Source organism: Cervus elaphus, chromosome 25 (genome assembly GCF_910594005.1).
Source record: "Cervus elaphus chromosome 25, mCerEla1.1, whole genome shotgun sequence".
NCBI lineage: Eukaryota > Metazoa > Chordata > Mammalia > Artiodactyla > Cervidae > Cervus > Cervus elaphus.
The window spans coordinates 30,899,293-30,918,103 of NC_057839.1; the positions used below are offsets into that span (position 1 = coordinate 30,899,293).

General features: G+C 36.0%; 1 protein-coding gene across 4 annotated transcripts in view; it reads right to left on the reverse strand.

Moving 5' to 3' along the window:
* The window catches only part of PARP8 (poly(ADP-ribose) polymerase family member 8), a 187,905-nt gene that overhangs the window by 18,678 nt on the left and 150,416 nt on the right, over positions 1–18,811 (reverse strand). For all 4 annotated transcript variants that reach the window (XM_043887120.1, XM_043887119.1, XM_043887117.1 and 1 more), the window contains 8 exons: positions 15,514–15,606; positions 8,588–8,713; positions 7,240–7,305; positions 4,774–4,841; positions 3,038–3,086; positions 1,823–1,935; positions 1,517–1,589; positions 38–107 (listed from right to left, as the gene is read on the reverse strand). In XM_043887120.1, the coding sequence (XP_043743055.1) occupies positions 38–107; positions 1,517–1,589; positions 1,823–1,935; positions 3,038–3,086; positions 4,774–4,841; positions 7,240–7,305; positions 8,588–8,713; positions 15,514–15,606 (658 nt within the window). The remainder of the gene's footprint in view (positions 1–37; positions 108–1,516; positions 1,590–1,822; positions 1,936–3,037; positions 3,087–4,773; positions 4,842–7,239; positions 7,306–8,587; positions 8,714–15,513; positions 15,607–18,811) is intronic.

Here is an 18,811-nt window from a genome sequence, read left to right on the forward strand (position 1 = left end):
CTAATAAATTGAGGTTAGAAATGGAATACAAGCTTACCTGAGTAACCAAATGATATGCTTGACATTGGACTAAGATAAATTCCACTTCCATACATTGCACCGTGGAGCTAAAATGGAAAGAGGTAGGAGAGGAAGCGGTCAGTTAATGGTTTTAAATGTTAATATTTCACAAGAGAGGACCATCATCTCATGCTGGAACACTTAGCTCTTAGAAAATGTTAAAGCCCTTATTCCAAGGTCTATTTGGAATTTAAAATGAGCACTAATATCTTTGTCCTTAAAATTAAGAATGCATTGATATATGGAAAATGACAGCCAAGGAAAAAAATCCTTAGAAAAGATTTTCCGTTCTATCGATGACAGAGAGTCACTTAGTATAATGTACTAGAGTAGTATGTTAATGGCTCTAAAACACTGAAAATAAAACAGGATGAAACATATGTGACAGAAGGTTGATTAAGACTCACCTATTTGTGTATCAGTAAAATATCCTACTCAGATTTTCATTATACAAGTGTCACCCCATTCTTCTCCTCCGAATTTTTCAAGTTACAGAGTGCTTTATTAACTGAAACTCTGACTAGTGTACTACTCAGAACAATAAAAATTCTCTAACATTACTTCCATGTTCTAGGGCCCTCATACCCTTTTTGTTGTGCACCAAATATTAATTCAATCAATTTGTATTTATGGACATTTATATTTAATTGCATCATCCCAACTGTCATCAGAGTTTGTAATTTTGCATTGGTAACTGAGTTGAGGATCTCAATTCCTCACCTCCTTACATCATCAGATAAAAATGAGTGGGGTTGAATGCTGGAGATAAAGGGCATAAAGATGAGGACCACACCCAGTATATCCTGCACACGTGCTGCCCCGGGGCTTGAAAGGCAGATAGCCGATGGCTCTTTGGCGTCCAGTCTCCACTCTGCTTATTCTTAGCCCTACCTTTTCTTCTGTTAAAGTATTCACAGTGAGATAGTGCTCAAGAAATGTGTGTTGGATTAGCAGAGAGAATTCTTGTAAGGTTTTACCTTTTTTCGGATCATCTTTTTCTTGTCATTGTTGTTCAGTGGCTAAGTTGTGTCTGACTCTTTGAGACCCAACGGCCTGCAGCACGCTAGGCTTCCCTGTCCTTAATTATCTCCCAGAGTTTGCTCAAACTCACGTCCATTGAGTTGGTGATGCTATCCAACCATCTTATCCAATGTCTCTCCCTTTTCCTCCTGCCCTCAATCTTTCCCAGCATCATTTTTCTTTTTTTTTTTCTAATTAAGTTTAAAGTGATTTTACTGTTTCTCATAGGGAAACAATTTTCTTTTCATCCCTATGTTGTATATAGATCAATTCTGCTTGACTTTGTGAAAATTATGCATGTCCATTAGAAAGTCAATGTGATTTTTTAAAGCACACGTGCTTCACTCTTTTGCGAGTAAAAACAACACCAGGACTGCTTACTGAACTCCCATACTGAAGAATCGTGAGATCGCGTCAAAGCATTCTCAAAATGTACCTGTAGTCGTGTATTAGAAGCAACAACCAGACCATTCCTCAGGATGGAGTGCCAGTTTTCAATGTGTGAGCCACTAAAACACAGGCAAAGAAAAGGAAAAGCAAAATCAGGAGTCAACGACATTTTAATGGGGCCACATAATACAAGCCATGGTGCCTTCTCATTGCTCTGAGTTTCCTAGTCAAGTATCATGCAGTGACTGTCCTATGGTAACAACCAACCACTAAAAGAGGATGCTTTCCTCCCCACACATTTATGGACAACTGGGCGGGAAACACACAGCCCTCAACAATAAGCCATACTCACTGAAATGCAAAGGTGCTTCCGAAGAGTTTTTTAGCAGCTCTAAAATTGGATTCTTTGGCTGGTGGACTGCTGAGAAGAAGGAACTGATGGGGTGTGTGCATGAACTTCAGTTGCTGCCATTTAAAATAAGGGCACAGGAAAACATATCAAATTTAATGTACAACAGGCTGATGACAAATTCAAACGTTACTGGTTTAAAAATTATCTATTTTCAAACTATAATAATTTATATTAACAGGATCATTCATTTAAGAAATCCCCTGCATAAGTGATAAATCACATGGAATTGCTGATATGAAGGATAATTCTTTAGGCTAATGGAAAAGGAATAGCAGACAGACAATCCAAAGTCATTTATATTTAGCTTTGGAATATGCTATGTAATCACATTCAAGCAGACCTGCCTTCCTAATTACATTTCTTTTTGAGACATTTATTATTGAATTCCCTAAGTATCCACAAGCTATTTAACTGGGGAAATATCTGAGTTTGCTAAGCAGAAAAGTTAGTTCAAGATTATAAAATCACAAAAATGATCATCATTATGCCTTATTTGCATATATTTGTAAAATCAGAAATTGCCAACACTCAAATTATAGTTTTCCCCTTTGTTCATATAAAAAAAGTAAAACAGACTCTCTTGAATTAGCTGCTTGATACACTGCTTGACACAAATTTCTAACTGCTGCTCTTCCACCTAAGATTATATGTACTTATATAGGAATCTAACATACAGGAATCTCATAGTTTAGAGATTCAGAGATGACAGACCTGAGATTTTAGATACTGCTCCTGGGTAATGACCAGAACTGAAATCAGACTGCATTAGCTTTTTTTTTTTTTTTTAAATTTTGTAAGCACATTAGGCCCATAAGTAAGATATCTGGAGTCAGCATCTCCTCTGATATAGAAAAGTGAAGCTCTGCCAACATTAAACTGACACTGATAAAAAGTACACAATCTCTAGATAATGTTCTATCACATGTGGAATAACTAAATGATTTCATATTGACTCAGTTACTTAAAAGCTCAGGACAGCAGCCTGAAATTGAATTTGGTTTCTTGGAAAAACTTGGAACTGGGGCATATATGGTCATTTCAAAGAATTAGGCTTAGCCTGAGTTTCCTTCAATTTTCTGGAGAGGCTGCCTAAAAAAATCACAACCAGTAAGTAGCCCTCCCATTTCTGCATGCATATGTGAAGAAAGAACTTACCCTGTTAACTGGCAGTTTCACAATATGTGACCTATTACTTGAAATAACCCTGAAATTAATTAAAATAATCCATCAGTCACAAATATATACCACATATATTTAAAGTTTTTTTCCTCAGTTGGTAAATGATTAAAACTTATTTTTGTTGTGACATAAATTGGGTAATAATTTTATCTAATTACATCATTCTGCTTCACTTCCTGAAACAATTTAAAGAGCTGATATAATAAAAAAAGATACTATTTTAATCTACGAAAACACAGAAGCAGCTCTTTAAAATCTACGAGATATAACTTTTAACAACCACAATCTAAGATTAGAACTTGAATCACAATCTGCTTTCTCTGCTCTTCTCTACAATGTCTAACTAAGCATGAGTTTTCATGGAGATTTTTTTCCTTTCTATAAATATTCGAGCATCTTTGCACTGGTTTACAGTGGCTTACAATACAAAATGTTATTAACTGTATGTAAGACAATGAAGTTGAAAAAAATCAAAAGTTTAGGCATTTGAAAGAACTAATTGCTTTATACTTGTCAGCATAGAAAATCATAACTAAACAAATTGTAAAACATGTTAGTAAATTTCCCTCTGCTTGAAAGAAGAGTGACTAAGAAGTTCAAGGAAATGATCACAAATAATTAAAAGTGAAAAATCAAGCTGACTTTAGGGAAAAAAAGAAAGACTGGATGTTTGAGATGTTTGTCTTCATTCTGAGTATGACTTAGCCAAGTGAGAATTTAAAAGGCTAAAAAATAAAAAACTATGTGTTATTTTACTCATCAGAATTTTAATAATAGATTATGAAAGGTACAAAGAAGACAGACTTGTAAAACTTAATTTTTGTCATGATATTACTAGAATAAATTTAATATGCTTTGTAAGCTTCTGTGTAAGTGAAAGTTAACTAATTATGATCATGAGTAGCCAGAGTCTTTCTCCTTTCCTGATCTTTACATATTTTTTAAAAAACTTTCTGGTTTTAGCATAGAATAAATACTCATTCAGATCAATCTTGTATAGTCTTCACATTTGTCTTATTGCAAGATAATCATGATGAATCCCACAGCCTTTAGTTGTCAGTGATTTCAAAGAGATGTACCTAAAACCCTCAAAGATACTATTGGTGAGTAGATACTATTGTTATCTTTTTGCAGATGAGAAATCAGAGGGCAAATTACTTTTTGAAGTAAGTGTTGTAGAGCAAGATGAGTGCTGAACCCACTTCTCAACTATTCTTAGTCTAACTCTTCTCCTAGTATCCATGCTGAGCTAATGCTGTGGCCCTCACCAGACTTTCTCTGAAACAGAACATCCTCTTGTAGTCATCAAAAGAAGACTTTATCAAATTTATACTCTCTTTGTTATGGGAGCAAATTATACAAAACATACATTTAAGAAAGATTTTCAGTAAGTGTTTGAAACAGTTTGATCACTTAGTTAACTAGAAAATTAAATGAGCCAAAATGGCTTCACCACGTAATACAAATTTTTAAAATCTATAGAGTCAACCACACAGTATATTCGTGTATTGCATATGACAGCATTTTCTTCCCCTTGTGATGTACAAGTTTTAATTAAAGTGAAAGTCATTAAGGACTCTTGGACTGTAAAATCACCAGTCCTCATAGGACTGAGGAACTGTACGTAGCATTGCAGGTCTCCACCCCCCTGCCTTAAAGTAGGCAACAGAAAATGATGCTGTTTTCATTAAGAAGAAAACTAAATTTTATACCATTGCAGTAAGGGATGAGCAAGGGGATCTTGTTTATCCATCTGTTTCTTGATTTCCAGATACGGTGCCTGTAAAAAAAGTCATTATGCTCCTTGATTTTTCTTAAATTATTTTACTTTTTTTTTTGCAAAAGGAAAATCACCTTGAACAGGTATGTCTAATCCAGTTTAACGTGAAGACTTGTGGTTGTAACATGATAACAATGACCATTACGCTAGTTGCTTCTCCCCAATATGGCATGAACTCTGACTTTCCATGCTGCACAAAGGACTTGCCAGAACATTTGGATAAGAGGCTTAAATCAAATTTTAACCTGGCTCCCATGCACTGGGCCAAGTCCCTGGACTCCTGCTGAATCTTTGCTCAAGAAAATCCAATGCTGCCAAAACACAAAAGGTACCAACTCACACTGCTAACCATTCAGTAATTCTCTACTTATCTCCTGTGAAATTTCCCAGTTCCCCAAAGTCCCTTATTTTCACTTCTCTGTAGCCCCTTTTTGCTCCCCCTTTGTTTTCACCTTAGAAACATTTGTCACCTTGTTTTACTCAGAGGTGACCTCAGCTCACACTGCCAATCTCTCTCGTCTACTGCAGTACTTGATTAAATCTGTCTTGCCACCTTTAGAAGTGTATGGTCTCTCTTTGACACTTTTAACTTTTAACTGACATTAAAGCAAAACTTGTAACAGCTATAATCGTGCTCATATCTGAGGGTACTGACGCTGGGTAGATCATTCCATGAAAAATCTGGACAAGATTTATGTAAGAAGACAAGTCCTTCTTTTAAAAGTATTGATGGAATTCACCTAGACAATTAACCTTTTCATAGAACGAAAGGCAATCTGTTTGTGGTAATTTAGGTCTCCTCTATAGGGCAGTACATTCTAGAAAATAGGACAGTATAATGTTATATTTATTTGGAGAGGTTTAAAGCATCTGATGCAATAAAACCTAACAGCATCCTTATGAGGTGTACACTGAAGGAGGATGAAGTGTTACTCTTTACTATCTCAACAGAGAAGAAACTGAGGCATCAAGCAATCAAGTAAATTGCCCAAGGTCACAAGCCACGTCACTGATGAGGAAATTATACCACGTGGGCCTCCAACCTCCCAAGCTGACACTCAATCATCTCCACTGCCTCCTATTAAAATAGCTTACACATGACCCAGAATAAAGGAGGCAATTCTTGGCACAGAGCTGATCCTCGAGACAGAGTTTGCAGCTATTCTTAAAACCAAGAATGGTCTTTGGTGACTAAAAGTGTATAATCATGGGTAAGGTAGGTTCTTTTGTCCCTGTCAGTGGAAATGCTTTGATTGCTTTCTTTTCCTTATACAAATAATACATAATTTTTTTAAAAGGAATTCAGATAATGTAGAAAGGGCATAGAAAAATTGCTAGAAAGAATGATGGATTTTAAGCAAATAATGTAACCTGTGAATTAAAAGATCTCTTATTTACCATTGTCTGACACCTACTATTTGTTGAATGAATGAATATTTGACTTCATAAATAAGTATCACAAGAATCAAGAATCAAATTTGGGAATATAAAAATGTACTTTATCAGGACATCTGCAAATGGAGTAGATGTGATGGTGGGGGGAGGCGGCATGGCATAGAAGCTTTGTGGGCCCCAAGACTGGAGAAATCACTCTTCCCTCCCCAGAGAAAGGCAATGACTGAGAGGAACACTTATTATAAACCTGGAAGGGCCTCTAGGGCAATGCAAGCCTTGAAAGCACCATATGCAAACTGAACCCACAATGCGTGTTGTTGTCAATTACAGGTTATTAATTTCTACTTATAATGATGAGCCCTAAACCTTTCTCCAAGTCTTTGGCAGCAGAAAGGCCTCAATAATTCAATAAGATGTGCTTTTCCAAGTGTTGGACTACAGCCCAGTGACATATTAGACTTTCATAATAAACCCAGATCCTTGCTCATCAAACTCTTCCACCAAAGCCTCCCTAATGGCCAAAAATATAAGCACTCAAGGAGTCTGGTATCTTCCAAAGTTGTTTTGAGATTCTGTATAAATATTCTAAAATATTTATGTGCGATTTATATTTGACAGAATATTTGTTTTTATTTTAACACTAAAATGATGTTTTGAAATTACTACCATTAATTAAAACTGACAGTCTAGGAAGATAGTACCAGATTTAACTTTTGCCTTAAGATATTCTGACAAATTCTCATCTGAGTTTGAGAACAGAGAGTTAGGATTATAATTATGCAATTACCCTCCAAAGTCACAGTGGTAGCATGCCAAAACACTGATGTGATTTCATTAAAACATCCTAGTACAAAACAATTTTAAATTTTTTATGATTTTAATTACACTCACATAATAGAAAAGTCTTCATGTTACTGCATAGTCAGTACTCTCAGATATTTTAAAAAATATCATTTCACTCAAGCAAAACTGAACTGTATAAGACCACAGATGATACACTTACTTGTGTCATCTCTCTAATAGAAGTTATGCTATCCAAGGCTTTCATTACTCGATCATAGTTCTTCTTCTGTTTGAAGGGGGAAAAATAGTATTCACTACAGGCCTTTGCAAGTCTGCACATCACTAGACAAACATATTATTTCTGTACCTGAATTTTCCATCAGGGTCAATTTGAAAGCAATGACTGTGTTGTGTACATAAAAGGGAAGACTTTAATAAGATGGCTCAAGGACATAACATTTATAACTGAGTCAGAGGGAAGAAAAAAGAAAACAATGCCAGTTTTAGTGTAAGTATCAGTACATAAAACCATGTTCAGCTTACAGGGGAAAAACTCTAAGTACAAAAAAGGTATTAGGCTCCTGATTTTTGTTTTCACTACTAAAAAGTTAAGCCATGATGAATAAAGTAAGCACAGAATCCTTCTGAAACACGAAAATCCACTTTAAATCTTGTAATTTCATCTTGCTTTTATTTTCTTTTGATTAGAAGGTTGTTACCAAAAGAGTGTGACTAGTAAGTGTGTAAATGACACCATACGCTCAACTGATAATTCATTTTTAAGCATATTGTAAATATGTGTGCCATTTATGAAAGAAGGAAAGTTTTTCCTAGGAAGTTTTATACAGTCATTGTTTCCATAAAATGATTTTAAGATGAGTAATAATAGAAACTGAAGCAATTATGTCTCTCATGCAACTTGAAAATTGTGTGATTTCAGAAGAATTCTGCCTAACCTCCATGAATATTTACGAAATTGGTGTCTCAAGAAATGACAGTTGATCAACAATAGTAATTAAACCTTTAGTAAAAAAAAAAAAAAAAAAAAAAAAACCTTTAGTAACCTTCAGATAACTGGGGAGTTGGGCGGGGGGGGAGGCAAGAGAGGGTGAAATGAAAATATGAAAGAAAAGGGAAAATTTGTCCCCTTACCCATGATCCTTAAAATGAGACTATATATGTTATAATCTCAAAAAAATATGTAATGAAATTCAAAGTCATATCGACCATTATAAACCAATTGATTATAGCTATTTACCTACCTTCTATGCAGTTGGAATGAGTAAAGATCAGCATGTGAGGGAATTAAATGGGTCTAGTTTCATGACAGTGAAGTTAGGAAAATGATTTAAAGGAGAAAAGGAGAGAAGTAACAGGGTACATGAAAGACAAGGTGGAAGTAAATCAAATTTGTGGAAAAGAATCATATTTGCTAAACAGATACAGAGTTCATGACAGGTCATGGATTTGATGAGACGGTAACATAGCTAAGAAAGAAGAAAGCTAGCGAGACTGAAGTCTCAATTATTATTACAGGAAACGGGTGCTGTGCAGGGGTGATTACTTACCCTGGGGTTGAAGGCCAGCATCTGAGGATCGTTAGGATCTACCACAGAAGGATATGGCTCGAAAATGACAACTTTTCTAGGAGATTCCAATGCAGACCTACACATGGATACTAGTAGATCTACCACCTTGAAATACATACATAAGATAGTTACTACCCTTCAGGTTTTATCAAGAGTTTTGCCATTGTTTCTCCCTCTCATGGTAATTAATTGGAAAGACTCAAGATAGCTATTAATCTCTGAAATCTCTAATTTGTGGCTTCAGACTAAGTTTGACCAAGCTTGACTATTAATTTAAAGTAATTAATATGCGCTGCTTCCAACTACTCACATTTTAATATCTCTGTCTCTAACATGTCTTTGTCACGAACACATACAATGTGCTAACAGTGTTGGAGGCTCTCTGGCAGGTCAGTACATGAGACAGGCCCTTGCTGTTGTGGAATTCACATTTCAATGGAGAAAGTGTGTTGAAAAACAGTTAAAGAAATATATGCTTAAAGACAGTTCCTGGCAGTGTTAGATGCTATAAAAAATAAAGCAGGCTTTCGAGACCAAGGCAGTAGAGGGGACTATTTCAGAGTGGCTAGGAAATGTGGTGATGTTTCTACAGAGACATGAACGAAGTGGGAGAGGAAGACGTGTGACTATCTAGGAAGAAACCACGCTGGGTGAAGGAAACTGCAGAGAACGAGTCCGACCTACCCCAAGAAAAAGAATATCCTGACATCATCTCACTTCTTCCTACTCTCCTCTGACATAGGCCATTAAAGAGCTTTGGCTTATTAAGTAAGATGATTTTATTCCTATGTTCTTCCATGATTCTTCTGCAAAATTTTCTAAGAGGCAGTACTATGGAGCAGTTAAGAGCATGGCTCCCTTCCCTAGTTTCCAAAACAATATGCTCTAGCAACCAAATCAAGAAAACCAATACTAAGTAGAGAGAGCTCATCAGAACACATGTAGCTATAGTGTGATGACAAGAGACCTAATAGGGAAGCAGCTGACTTAATCTTTTTAAGGAAAGATACCGCCAGAAAGTTCTGAAACAGGCATTTAAACAATGCACAATAAGAGCAGGACAATTTTTGCTTCTTAAAATGTGGCTAATGAGGAGGCATTGTGGCCTAATGACAGTACGGCTCACTCTGTTGTGTGTGTACTCACAAAACACATCCACCCAATCACAGCATCCAGGATTCCCAGGGGCTGAAAACAGTTAGCAACACTCAAGCCACAGGGCATGGGATCTATAAACACCACACCCCGAAGTACACAGACATAGATACCCCTAGGACTTACTCAGAAAACGGTAAAACCAAAGCAGCTAATATGTCTCTACCACATTATTCCATTTATGTGTGTGTGAGCACACAAACTGGATTATAAGCAACAGGAGTAATAATAAAGATATAATACACCAGTCCAAGTTTGATGCATGAAACAGGGCACTCAAAGCCGGTGCGCCAGGACAACCCTGAGGGATGGGATGGGGAGGCAGGCGAGGGGGGTTTCAGGATGGGGGACACGTGTACACCCATGGCTCATTCATGTCAATGTATGGCAAAAACCACTACAATATTCTAAAGTAATTAGCCTCCAATTAAAATAAATTAATCAATTTTAAAAAATAATAAAGATGTAATAAAACCCTCCTTTTTGTTTTCCTCTCCCATACCCACACCCCTTCTACCCCAGAAAGATGCACCTTAACCCAGATACAAACTATTTTCAGCATTATCTGACCTGTTAGTAAAGTAAAACCCAAGCAAGAATTTCCAAGAAAGACTCATCAGTAAGATAATAGAGCCTTTTTTAAAACTTTTGGAATCAAGAATTGGTATAATTTTATAAATATCTTTAAAAATTATATGGCATAGTATGCATTTGAAGCTTTGTAAAAATATATGCCCTTTATGTATGTGGTCAAATAATCTTGACAAGGGTGCCAAGCAAGACCACTTAATGGGAAGAGGAAAGTCTTTTCTACAAATGATGATGAAAAAACTGCATATACACAAGCAGGAGAATGAAGCTGGGCCCTTACTTTACACTGCACACAAAAATTAACTAAAGCAGAATAAAAATCTAAACATAAAGCCTTAAACTATAAAATTTCTATAAGAAAACTTTATGACAGGGGAAAAGCTTCATGACATTGAATTTGACAATGATTTTGTAGATATAAAACCAAAGACATGGGCAACAAAAACAAAAATTGACAGTACAACTATACCAAACTTAACTTTTATCATCAAAGGATAAAATCAGGAGAGTGAAAAAAGCAACATAGGATGGGAGAAAATATTTGCAAATAATTTATCTGATAAGTGGTTACATCCAAAGTACATAAAGGACTCCTATAACTCACCAACAGAAGATTATATACTTTGATTTTAAAATGGGCAAAAGAACTAAATAGACATTTCTTTTAAGAAGATATGCATGTGGCCAAAAATCATATGAAAAATACTCAACATCACCAGTCATCAGAGAAATGGAAATCAAAACCACAATGAGATATGACCTCACAACCATCAGGATGACTATTATCAAGAAACCAGAAAATACAAAGTGTTGGTGAGCATATGGAGAAATTGGTACCTTTGTGCAGGGTTGATGGGATTGTAAAATGGTGCAACAACTGCAGAAAACAGTCTGGAGGTTCCTCTAAAGAGGTAAAAATTGAAATTTCATAAGGATCCTGCTGAAAGTGACTATCCTACCTCTGGGTACATATCCAAAAGAATTAAAATGAAAACATCTTTAAGAGATGCTTGTACACCCATGTTTACAGCAGCATCATACACAACAGACAAGAGATGAAAGCAACCAAAATATCCATTGATGGATGGATGGATAAACAAAATGCTATAGACACATATAATGGAATATTATTTAGCCTAAAGAAGGAAAAATCAGTCACCTCTTACAAAATGGATGAACCTTGAGGACATTATGCTAAGTGAATAAGCCAGTCACAAAAAGTCAGATACTACTGACTACTATCATGAAACATCTAAAGTAATCAGATTCACAGAAACAGAAAGAATGGGATGGGGGTAGGGGAAAATGGGAGTGTCTGAACAGGTGTAGAGTTTCAACTCTGCAAGATGAAAATGTTACAGAAATCTATATTTTACAACAATGTGAATATATTTAACACTACTGAACTGTGCATTTAAAAATGATTAGTATAGTAAATTTTATGTTGTCTTTTTTACAACAATAAAAAAGGCAAAAGTGGATACAATAATAACCTGGTAAATGTTCCTCTTTCAATCAAATATTTTAATTAAACACCTTGAGCCAAAAGTTTCAAATCAAAACTATCCAAATAACCGCATTGCTTTGCCAATAATTTCAAAGTAAATTATAATGAAAATAATAGATGTCAGGGTAGAGAATTTAACTAATAGAATATTTTTGTTAATATACATATTAAACTAACTTCAAAGTAACAGTGCAACTACTCTGGCAAAATTCCGTGCTGTCCACCAAAGTTTCATATGTCTTTGCTTTCAAGGTATAATAGGGCTACTGCTTGGAAGCAACTGCTCTGCAAGCAATATGTCTACCCTTTTTGTCTGCATCAGACCACATGACTGATCTTAACCCATGGACAGTAAGCAGAAAGGGGCTGAGTTGATGGACAGACAGTGCTCCTTTCCTCTCTCCCCCTCTACTATAAACCACATGTTGAAAACACAGCAGACCCACATGGTGGACCGAATCCGTTTCCTTCAATGATCAGAGCTACCCAACAAACATTCTAACCAGACAGTTGTGTGAGTCAGAAATAAAAGTATACCATATTAATAGTTTATCTATTATAGAAGTCAGATTGGGAATCTTGGCACAAAGAAAGGTTTATACTACAGTTTTTGAATTTGTATTCTGTTTGCATATGAGAACTTTTCCATGGAATAAAATGTTTTTTTGGAGAAGAGGTGAATTTAAAATTGTAGACCACTGGCTTTCAAGCATTTCAATAGTAATTCCTTTTTAAGAAAATTGTATGTAAGAGCCCCAGTACATAAAAGAAATAAAATAAAATGGAGCTGCCTTCTGGTTAAAGCAGTATCTGGAGGCCTGGAATCCCAGCTGTTGATACACTCTCATCCCAGACCAGTCTCCTGCAGATCCCTCTAAGGAATGTTCATGTAACCTCCAGAGCTCCTCAGAGCCCCATGAAAAATTCAAGAGTCAGCTGATGAAACAAGACTACAGAGATACAGTGCTATTTAGAAAAAGAATCCATTTACACGTAATCTCTAAGATTTCAACCAGAATACTGGGGTATATCTTTAAAAAGGTTAAAAGAATATTCTGCATTGGCATTGCAGTAGAATCACTAAATTCTCTAAATTTTTTGGGGGGGTATTGATCTTTAGAGCGGAATCATTAAATTGATCTAAGTGAAAACTTGTGCTTTGTTACTATCATTACATAATCCAAACATAATTTCACTTTAAGATCCACTATTTTTAGACATGTATCCATAATAGGGGAAAAAAGAACCTATTATTCTATCAACTTAGCCTACTGTTAAGAGGTTAAGTTTCCTTCTAATCAATTATGTCTTATTTCTAGGCTTTACTTTCTTCCCTGCTTAAGCTGTATGAGACACAATTTACATCCAGTAAAATGCTTAAATGTTAACCATACTACTCAAATAATTATACATATATACATATATATACACACATACATATATATCCACGTGAAAATACATTTATTTGTATATGTATATTTACATACACATGTGTAAAGTTTATTTTTACACAGCTATAAATAGCATATATTAAAGTATCTTTTCTTTTTTTGAGCAGTATTAGTTTCCAAGGGATGAGAAAACCTTTTACATTAAAAAAAAAAAAGACTCACCACAGTCAGATACATTTGAGAAACCCTCAAAGTATAGGCCAGTCATTTTCTTCAGTTTTAGAGATTCTTAGAGCTTTTAGTATGCAGATTTGCACACACTAGATGCAAAGGTAATATTAAGCTGGATTTTTAAAGTTTATTTTAACCATGGAATCATTTTTTCCATATCACAACTGGTCAATGTTCTATTGTTTGCATCATTTTCATTTGTAATTCATTACATCACAAATACTGCCCTTAAAATTTCATCAAGTATTTGCATCTCAGTTTAGCTCATCAGTGAAATAATTAGGTTAAGGGAGTGTAAGTCCACGAGGCCCGGGCTGTCTGTGTTAACGGCTTTATCTTGGTACCACCTGTTACACAGCGGGCATCTGATATTTACTGCAATGATGACCGTATGTCTCTTGTATGATCATTCTTCCCACCATCTTTGTGAATTTTTTAAACTTCTCTTACATTTAGCTTCCTTTGATTTTTAGTGAAGGTAAATATTTTCTCATGTTTCTTTACTAACTACAGGTTCATATTTGTGAATTGTGCATTCATTTGCTGTATTAATTTGTAATGATATTCATGTTTTTCCTCTCAATTTTTATGAGCTTCCATGTAATTAACTTAGTAGCAAAATACACTTTTTCAAAATTAGCTCCTAGTGCTCACTATTTTTTCAAATAAAAGATAAAAAATATGTATGGACTCAGATCTGTTATTTTTTTCTTTATGATTTCTTATATGTGCATAAATGCATGAACCCGATGCCCTACATAAGCTGTACATGCTTAATTTGACTCTTCTCCAGTTGAGATATAATACTTTTAAACATTTACAAAGTAATACTTAAACTTTTAAAGTTTAAGCTTTCAGAATTTGATTTTGCACACAAGTGTAAAGACCTAAAAGTGTTTTTTCCCACCATGTTGCAAGTCAGTTGTTTCCATCACACAAAATCATTTTTATTTATGGCATGATGTGATACTTCCTTTGATATACAAAAAATCTATTTAAAACACGAGCAATTATGGGGATTGTCGGGCTTTCTAGTCAGTACTCTCCTTGCCAGTACTGTATTTTGATAAAATACTACAGGATTACATAATACGGTTTTGTATTTGGTTGGTCTGCTGCTGCTAAGTCGCTTCAGTCGTGTCCGACTCTGAGCGACCCCATAGACGGCAGCCCACCAGGCACCCCCGTCCCTGGGATTCTCCAGGCAAGAACACTGGAGGGGGTTGCCATTTCTTTCTGCAATGCATAAAAGTGAAAAGTGAAAGTGAAGTCGGACTCTTCGCAACCCCATGACTGCAGCCTACCAGGCTCCTCTGTCCATGGGATTTTCCAGGCAAGAGTACTGGAGTGGGTTGCCATTGCCTTCTCCATTGGTTGGTCTAGCCTCTCTTAATTAACATTCATTATTTTTTTATTTTTGGAATTTTTCTCCTCTATTAGTATTTCAGTCATGTTCAATGAATGAACAAAAACTAGTTGAAATTTTAATGAAATTGCATGATGTAATACATTTTGGCATCTTAACAACTGATTTTGTTTTTTTCCTTTCCAGAAACATGGGACTCTGCTCTACTTTCAAGTTTTTTCTTTGTTTTTATATTTTTTCTTCCTGTTATAAACACTACTATTGTAAAACTGAATGCTCTCTTTTTATTACCTGTTCTGCCCATTATCTTTTCACCTAAGTTTTAAAAATAAATTGGCTTCCATTTTATGGCACTGTAACTTTACAAATAAATTTTACAAAATGCAAGTGCAAGGGTTTCAGTATCTCAGTTTCACCATATAAAAAAGAAATGCAATTATTTTTCAAACAATTAAAGTTGGTTTAACTTCTCCTCTTGCCAACTGTGAAATGACAAAACACATTAGATAAAGTTGGCAAACTGCAGTGTCTATCTAAAAATATCAAATGCCAGGTTGCTTTTTCAATGTATCAAGAAACTATCAAAAATTTGCCCCCAAAGAAGGGCAGAATAAATAATGTTTTCACATCCAAATATAAAATAATTAGTATCATGTGTTAGTACCTGAGCTCCAGTTGCTATTTCATCAGCAGCTTCATTCATTACTCCCAGGGTTTGAAAAGCAAATACACACAGCTCTCGTTCACACACCGTAGGCTACAAAAGAAAGGGGAATCAATTCAACATTTTTTTTTTACCATCTTCCAATTCCTAAATTAAATGTATGATATTCTTTATAATGAATATAAAATGCAAAGTTTTAGAATATTATTAATAAAGAGGAAGAGGGGCTTCCTGGTAGCTCAGTGCTGAAGAATTGGTCGGCCAATGCAGAAGACACGGGTTCTATTTGTGACCCACGAGGATCCCACATGATGCAGCACAACTAAGTCTGAGGCGCCACAACTACTGAACCTCTGCTCTAGAGCTGGGGAGCCGCATCTGCTGAAGCCCACCCATCCAGAGCCCATGCTCCACAACAGGAGAAGCCACCGCAACGAGAAGCCCACACACCACAACTAGAGCCTCCACTTGCCACAACTAGAGAAAAGCCTGGGCAGCAACGAAGACCCGGCACAACCAAAAGTAAAGAAATAAATACAAATTGTTAAAAAGGAAGAAATACTATATAAATATTATTTACAATAGTCCCGGTATGGAAGCAACCTAAGTGGCCGTTTATAGATGAATGGATAAAGGAGATGTGGTATATATATATAACTGGAATACCACTCAGTCATAAAAAAGAATAAAATATTGCCATTTGCAAGAACATTACGCTCACCTAAATAAATCAGAGAAAGACAAATACTGTATGGACTTCACTTATATGCACCTAAAAACACAAAACAAATGAGGAAGCATAACAAAATATAAGCAGAGTCATAGACACAGAGAACAAACAGGTGGTTGCCAGGAGAGAGGGGGTTGGTTGGATGAGAGAAAACAGATGAGGGAGATTAAGAGGTACAAACTTCATTTACCAAATACATGAGTCACAGGGATGAAATGCACAGTGCGGGGAAGATAGTCAATAATAATGTAGCATCTTTGTATGGTGTCAGATAGTAAGTAGAGTTATTGTGGTGATCATTTTATAATGTACAGAAATATCAAATCACTATGTTGTGTACCAGAAACTATCAAAGTGTTCTATGTAGGTCAATTATACTTCAAAAACAAACAAATTCATAGAAAAAGAGAACAGATTTGTGGTTACCAGAAGTGGAAGGGTGGAGGGAGAGGAAATTGGATGGAGGTGGTCTAAAGGTGCAAACTTCCAATTACAAGATAAATAAGTACTAGGGACATAATGTACAACATGATTAATATAATTAACACTGGTGTGTGTTACATTATCAGTTCAGTTCAGTTCAGTCGCTTGCTTGTGTCCGACTCTTTGCAACCCCATGGACTGCAGCACACCAGGCTTCCCTGTGCATCACTAACTCCCAGAGCTTTCTCAAAATCATGTCCATCGAGTCGGTGATGCCATCCAACCATCTTATCATTTGTCATCCCCTTCTTCTCCCGCCAGGATCAGGGTCTTTTCAAATGAGTAAGTTCTTCGCATCAGACGGCCAAAGTATTGGCATTTCAGCTTCAGAATCAGTCCTTCCAATGAATATTCAGCACTGATTTCCTTTAGGATGGACTGGTTGGATCTCCTTGCAGTCCAAAGGACTCTTAAGAGTCTTCCTCAACACCACAGTTCAAAAGCATCAATTCTTTGGCGCTCAGCCTTCTTTATAGTCCAACTCTCACATCCATACATGACTACTGGAAAAACCATAGCTATGAGTAGACGGACCTTTGTTGGCAAAGTAATGTCTCTGCTTTTTAATATGCTATCTAGGTTGGTCATAGCTTTTCTTCCAAGGACCAGGTGTCTTTTAATTTCATGGCTGCAGTCACCATATGAAGTGATTTTGGAGCCCCCCAAAATAAAGTCTTTCACTGTTTCCATTGTTTCTCTATTTGCCATGAAGTGATGGGAACGGATGCCATGATCTTAGTTTTCAGAATGTTGAGTTTTAAGCTACTGTTTTCACTCTCCTCTTTCACTTTCATCAAAAGGCTCTTTAGTTCTTCACTTTCTGCCACAAGGGTGGTGTCATCTGCATATCTGAGGTTATTGATATTTCTCCTGGCAATCTTGATTCCAGCTTGTGCTTCATCCAGCCCGACATTTCTCATGATGTACTCTGCATATAAATTAAATAAGCAGGGTGACAATATACAGCCTTGACATACTCCTTTCCCAATTTGGAACCAGTCCATTGTTCCATGTTCAGTTCTAACTGTTGCTTCTCGACCTGCATACAGATTTCTCAGAAGGCAGGTAAGGGGGTCTGGTATTTCCATCTCTTTAAGAATTTTCCAATTTGTTGTGAACCACAGTTAAAGACTTTGACGTAATCAATAAAGCAGATGTAGATTTTTTTTCTGGAACTCTGTTGCTTTTTCGATGATCCAACAGATGTTGGCAAATTGATCGCTCTCTGGTTCCTCTGCCTTTTCTAAATCCAGCTTTTATGTTACATATAAAACAGACTAAAATCCTAAAAGTTCTCATCACAAGGAAAAAATGCTTTTCTCTTTTTTCTTTTATTTTGTATTAATATGAGCTGATGGATATTCTAAACTTAGTGGGATAATCATTTCATGAGGCATGTAAGACAAATCATTAAACTGTATACATCTCTTAAAGTTATACAGTGCTGTATGTCACTTATATCTCAATCAAACTGGAGAGGGGAGGGGAAGAACTATCACTTTATTTTAAAAAATTAAATTTCTAAATATAGGTAACAATTAGTAAATAGTCGTTTTACTGATATAGTCAAAAATATGATTAAAATTTCATGTCAGTTAGTTTTAGGTACTTGCACTTGGAATGATTTAGCAATATGTGAAAATATCCTTTGGATATTTGGATCCTTTGGATCTATCCCAGGTGGCTCAGTGGTAAAGAATTCACTTGCCAAAACAGAAGATGCAGATTCAAGTCCTGGGTCAGGAAGACCCCCTGGAGAAGGAAATGGCAACCCACTCCAGTAGCCTTGCCTGGAGAATCCCATGGACAGAGGAGCCTGGGAGGCTCCAGTCCATGCAGTCACAGAGTTGGACATGACTGAGCATGCATGCACAAAATACATTCTTTAAGTGGAAAATCCATCTTACTTGCGTAATACACATTTGCACGGACGATGCATTTAAATTAATACACATTTGCACAGAAGATGCATTTGAAAGCAGATAACTAAGCTGGCGATATACTAAAAAATGAGGTTCAATCCCAAGCTATGTAAAACAAATCTACAAAGGAGAATTCCATTTCTTCCTAGGTAATTTTCTCCGG